Raw genomic sequence first — 5,630 nt, 5'->3', positions numbered from 1 at the left:
TTTTCTGGATTTATTTTAGATTTTCTGGCGATGTTCGTTCAAGAAAAGACATTTCCGTCGACTACGAGACGTCTCCGATGACTTCATCAATTTTAAGATGTTATGCCGGCTCAATATCTCGAAAATGCTCATATATGTAGGATCTGCGTGGTTGTGTTTATAAGGGCAAATGCATGGCGTGTATGTAAGCATATGTAGGCCCAGCAAAAAAGATGATTACCTAAACAGGTACTAATAACCTTTATTTGTGAATTCAAAAAATAACCTTTATTTGGACGCAAAAGGATACTAATAACCTTTTTTGCAAACAAGGTCTATCCTACCTTGTGTAGAAAAAAAAAAGGAATCGCGAAGTAGATGGGCTTTAGAGCGTCATCGAATCATCCAAGATTCAAGCCGATATTCGCATACCCATATCCTGTTTTTTTTTATTATTTACGGCGGCCCATATTCTGTTGTGGTCCGTCGTTTATTTGTTGGGCATCATTATTGCGAAAATGGTCTGGTCTTCGTTTTGTTCGACAAGACAATTAAAAGGGTGCTTAGTGTTCAAATAAGCACAATGATCAGATGGCCGAGTTGGTCTAAGGCGCCAGATTAAGGCTCTGGTCCGAAAGGGCGTGGGTTCAAATCCCACTCTGGTCATATTTCCTTTTTACTTATTTTCTTCAAAAAGGAGTCCCCCGATAGGGCCGTACCATTGATTACAATAATGAATAAATACTCTACTTTTTCTAAAAGATACTGCACTTAAATATAGTATTCAAATCATGATTAATCTAGATCAATTTCCACTCTGATCAATTTGTTCTTTTTGTTTTCTTGAATAGAGAACTTACCGAGTACTATCTCCGTCCGGATTTATAAGTTCCATTGCATTTTGGTCAAACTTTTGACCAAAATATTAAGCAGCAAAAATATAGGTAATACATCATGAAATTTATAGCATTGGATTCGTATTTGAAGGAGTTTAAATGATATTATTTCAAATACATAAAGGATATATTTTATTTTCTTCAAAAGGATTACAATAATTCATATTTGAAGGAGTTTAAATTATTTGTATTTTCTTTCTATTTACTTCAAAAGGATTCCCCCGGTAGGGCTATAGCATTGATTACAATAATGAATAAATACTCCACTTTTTATATAAAAAAATATTGCGCTTAAATATAGTATTCAAGTCATGACTAATCCAGATCAAATTCAAGCCTGATCAATTTGTTTTTTTCTCAAATAGTGAACTTACGGAGTACTATCTCTGTCCGGATTTGTAAGTCCCAGTGCATTTTGGGTCAAATTTTGACCAAAAAATTAACTAGCAAAATATAAGTTATACACCATAAAATTTATAGCATTGGATTCGTATTTAAAGCAGTTTTAATGATATTATTTTAAATATATAAAAGTTATATTTTATTAGTTAAATTAAGGATCAAAGCTCAACACAAAATACAAAGGGTAAACTAGGCCCGAAAAACTCTGGTCATATTTGCCTTTTTTTATTTTCTTCAAAAAGGAGTCCCCCGGTAGGGCCGCACCATTGATTACAATAATAAATAAATATTCTACTTTTTCTAAAAAAATCCTGCACTTAAATATAGTATTCAAATCATGATTAATCTAGATCAAATTCCACTCTGATCAATTTGTTCTTTTTGTTTTCTTGAATAGAGAACTTACCTAGTACTATCTCCGTCCGGATTTATAAGTTCCATTGCATTTTGGTCAAACTCCGTCCGGATTTATAATCCTGCACAATTACGCTCCTCCTACCACTGGTTGTGGCCAGGCTTCTTGATGTCGGACAAGTACGATGCTGGTTGTCGTGTCACGAGTCCTCTCGCTTGGTCTTGGCACCAAAGCAATCTAGAAAAATTCAAACAGTCTGACAAGACGACAATGGAGTCAGGCGATTGAATGCCGCCATCTGGTTGTGTCACCGCCGTCTTTGCCGTGATGATATCACCGTTGGGGCGAGCACACTAAACTTGGAATCAAGTTTTGGGAAAGGGTTGGGCCAGGATATATCGCCTAGTTTTTTTTAAAAAAAAAAATCGTATTGCTAGGTGTCGCTCAATGGAGTTAGTCTATATATCTGAAGCCCACGACCAGGTTTTATATGAATTTTCCCATCATGACTGATGACGTACATACTATTAATGAATAAGTACCCAATTTAGCAGTTAGGGCAAACTCACCCTTCAAGGCTCTCCTCAGCGAGCACATGGATTCACCTATCGTTCCGACGGCCGATAGGAGAATTTCAGTGGCCGGTAGGAGAATCCCGATGCCTCGGATCTGGCTAGTAGTTTAGGTTAAGGGTTTTAGTCCTTGCAAGGTCGACGCTCGCGCGGATGACAACACTTCATCTTCGAGTTAGTATTCTGGGCCTCCTTGAGTTCATTCATTTGGACAAAGCTTCGAGATAGATTCATGTCGTCTTCTTGGGGAGGCGAGGTTAGGGTTCTCATCGTGTGTTGACAATGGTGAGATTGGCAAGGTTAGGGTTATCATCGCGCGTGGGCGATGACAATATTTGGTGTCAGGTACTTCAAATCATTTCAATGGTTCAACAACAACGACTGTGGGGTATTTACGGCCACGTGCACAAAGTCTTGGAGGCTATCATTGACAAAGTTCGGTAAGGGAGTGGCGACAACAACGCTTTGGCAACTTGTTCTGACGGCGGTAGTGGTTGTTCGATTGTCCAAAGATCTCGATGTAATTCTTATTATGCTTGCTTTATACTTTCGATGGGCTTCTGTAATAAATTCATTTTCTTTAAACACCCAATTTAAGTCATGACAATAATAGAAGGAGTGTTTGATCTTCAATAAAGGTAGAAATTCTCGTATCTCGTATGTACATATATAGTCCTAATACAAATTTAATATACTAGTCCTAGTACTATTGTAACTAAGGAGTATGCGCTAAAAAATAATAAGGAAAAAAAAGCCTAGATGTCCAATTCGGAGAACACTAAATCAAGCGTCGTTGTCCTGCTTCGCTTGGCCGGAGTACGGATGAGCGCCTCCACGGTGTACGGGCTGTTCTTGCTCTGTCAAACAAAACCAAAACCATCCATGCAAAAATATCAGCACAAACTCAACGAAATTCGTGCAATGCAAATTAGTCCCAGAAATCAACACATCGAGAGGAATAGATTGGAGATTGGATAGTCGTTGTTTGGTACCTTGGAGCAAGTGCGGTTCTCGGCGTTGCAGACAGGGTAGTCGGACGGGCAGCAGGTGGCGCCGTCCTTGCAGCAGGTGGCGCCCTTGGCAGGGCAGCACCCCCAGACGAAGCACGTCTTCCTGACGCCGTGGGTGCAGCAGCAGGTGCTCCCCGCCGGGCACTTGCTGTGGCGGTCGCAGGCCACCGGCTTCGGCTTCGGCGGGTTTGGCGGCTTGGGTGCCGGGTTGGGCCCGTTCTTGACGGGGTAGGACGCCATCATGGCGATGCCGCACTTGCCGGTGCGCGCGGTGACGTTGCGCTCCATCCGGATGTAGCCGCCCTCGCCCCAGTCCGGGCCCCATGAGTTGCGCACGCTCCAGTAGTCCCTGCCATTGTCGGTCCCGTACCCCACCGCCACCACGCCGTGGTCCAGCTCCGTGCCGCACCTGCTGGTGAACACCCCCGACTCGTACAGCTGGAACTCGGGGCCGCCGGCCTCGATGCCCACGCTCACGGGCTGGTGCGCCACCGCCTTCTTCAGCGACAGCTCGTCATTCTCGGGCACGGACTCGAAGCCGTCGATGGACACCACCGTGCGGCCCCTCTTGGCGAGGTCGCACCTGCCGTCCCTGGCGGTGTAGGGGTAGTCTTCCTCCGTGTCGATGCCGCCGTTCCGGGCGATGAAGTCGAACGCGTCCTCCATCATCCCGCCGTTGCACCCGCTGTTCTGCCCGTTCCTCGCGCACTCCACCAGCTCCTGCTCCGACAGCGTCACCAGGTCGCCGGTGACGATCTTGTTGATGCCTTCCACCGCGCCGACCGCCGAGAACGCCCAGCAGCTGCCGCACTGGCCCTGGTTCTTCACGGGCGCCACGGCGCCCTTTGTCCTCCAGTCCACGGACTCCGGCAGCGTCTCGGCGCCGTCGTGGAGGTACCTCTCGCCGACGGCGTGGCGGCCTTGGCCGCTCGGGATGGCGCCGAGGTAGGCCGCGCGGAACTCGTCGTTGGTGAGGTCGGCGAAGCGGTTCATCCCGAGGCGGAACCCGTGGGCGTCGGCGTCGGCGTTGTGGGCGTCGACGAGCCTGAGGTTGTCCCAGAACGCCTGGAAGCGGCGGTCGTACTCGCCGAGTGCACTGTACGAGCGGCCGTGCCGCGCCAGCCAGTGGTCGTACATCGCGCGCACCTCGGCCTCCGTCCGCTCCAGCCCACGGACGGCGTGCGCCGAGTTGTACGAGACGATGGACATGTCGGGTGCGGCGGCTGCTGCTGACGAGGCGAGGGCGAAGAGTAGGAAGGCCAAGACCACGGCCACGGCGGCCGCGGCCTTGCTGCCGCCCGCCATGGTCGCGCAGGTGTCGCGCTTGTCTTGGTAGGTCGTCGACAGTCGATGATCGAGAGCTATGGATTCACGGCGAGAGTGCGCACGACGGTACGAGTTGCTCTGGCTTGGCTCGTGTTGCGTGTTTCGGGAGGCTGATGCGTCGGCCCCGGCGATGTAGTATATAGGATCGGGGCTGGTAGAGTTGCGATCGGATTCCAGTCAGCGTTCGTAAGAGGTTTTGTTTTGAAACGCGTACGTAGCAGGTTGCAAGTATACCTGGCCATTCCTCGGGCCGGGCCAACCAAAACCCGACGCAAAAAAAACCAGGCCCGAGCCCGGCCGTCAGGCCTAAAAATCGGGTCCAAGACCGGCCCATCACACTAAAAGCCCGTCAGGCCTCGGGCCACGGGCCAAGCCTCTTCCTTAAATGGTGAAATTGACGGGCCCGGGCCCAGCCCGGCCCGGGCTTCGGGCTCAAAATTTAGGCCCGAGCCCGGCCCATGGACAAGGTCGGGCCGACCGGGCCGGGCTGCCCATGGCCAGGTATAGTTGCAAGGCCGAATTAGCACAAGGAAGGTGGTTTGGTTACTACATCGATTTTCTTTGGACTCCAATGTGTCGGATCCGAGCAGGTCTAGAACAAACGAATCGTGAGAGCAACTAACTGAGGGGTGGGCTGACGGGAACGTATTTGATGCACGGGGCAATTGGTAGTACCGGTGCATCGGTCCCTGTTGCACATTAAAAAGTTTTAAAAAATTTACAACAAATTATTCAATTGACACACCATCAATGTATGTTGTCATAAAAATTCAAATCAAAGTTCACAACATTGCTTGAGATAAAAATGACAAATTTAACATCAATGTGCTAATGGGCCTAAACTAAAGCTCAACTTGTGTTATATACTATTCAATGTCAAATTTATTATTTTTATATCTCAAACAATGTTTCAAATTTGAACCTTGATATTTGGCACACGTGTGCCATATAGCTAAAAGTACCACACACCTTTCTTCCATCTAAATACATGCATAATTGTATTATTAGGATGAATCACTCTTATTCCACGTGTATTCTTTTCTCTAATTACATGCATCGCTAGAAGACAAAAAAGTAGATCTCATCCTAG

At 47.3% G+C, this 5,630-nt stretch overlaps 1 protein-coding gene and 1 non-coding gene across 2 annotated transcripts; one reads left to right on the top strand and one right to left on the bottom strand.

Annotated features, from left to right (window-relative positions):
* Positions 1-564: 564 nt before the first annotated feature.
* Positions 565-645, top strand: TRNAL-AAG (transfer RNA leucine (anticodon AAG)). Its single transcript has one exon. It is a non-coding gene; the product is annotated as a tRNA-Leu (tRNA).
* A 2,192-nt stretch (positions 646-2,837) lies between these two features.
* LOC123150292 (cysteine protease 1) lies at positions 2,838-4,638 on the bottom strand. The gene is made up of 2 exons (XM_044570128.1): positions 3,197-4,638; positions 2,838-3,061 (listed from the first exon to the last, which is right to left on the bottom strand). The coding sequence occupies exons 1-2, from the start codon at positions 4,517-4,519 to the stop codon at positions 2,960-2,962; spliced, it is 1,425 nt and encodes a 474-aa protein (XP_044426063.1). The 5' UTR covers positions 4,520-4,638; the 3' UTR covers positions 2,838-2,959.
* Between the last annotated feature and the right edge of the window lie 992 nt (positions 4,639-5,630).

This window comes from Triticum aestivum, chromosome 7A, assembly GCF_018294505.1.
Source record: "Triticum aestivum cultivar Chinese Spring chromosome 7A, IWGSC CS RefSeq v2.1, whole genome shotgun sequence".
In the NCBI taxonomy this organism is placed as follows: Eukaryota; Viridiplantae; Streptophyta; class Magnoliopsida; order Poales; family Poaceae; genus Triticum; species Triticum aestivum.
Note: the sequence above shows the minus strand (reverse complement) of the source record. Positions and strands in the feature narration are given on the sequence as shown.

Coding starts and splice junctions, on each gene's coding strand:
- LOC123150292 (XM_044570128.1), bottom strand. CDS start 4,519: ATGGCGGGCGGCAGCAAGGCCGCGGCCGCCGTGGCCGTGGTCTTGGCC. Junction 3,062..3,196: donor AGAACCGCACTTGCTCCAAG/GTACCAAACAAC, acceptor TTTGTTTGACAG/AGCAAGAACAGCCCGTACAC.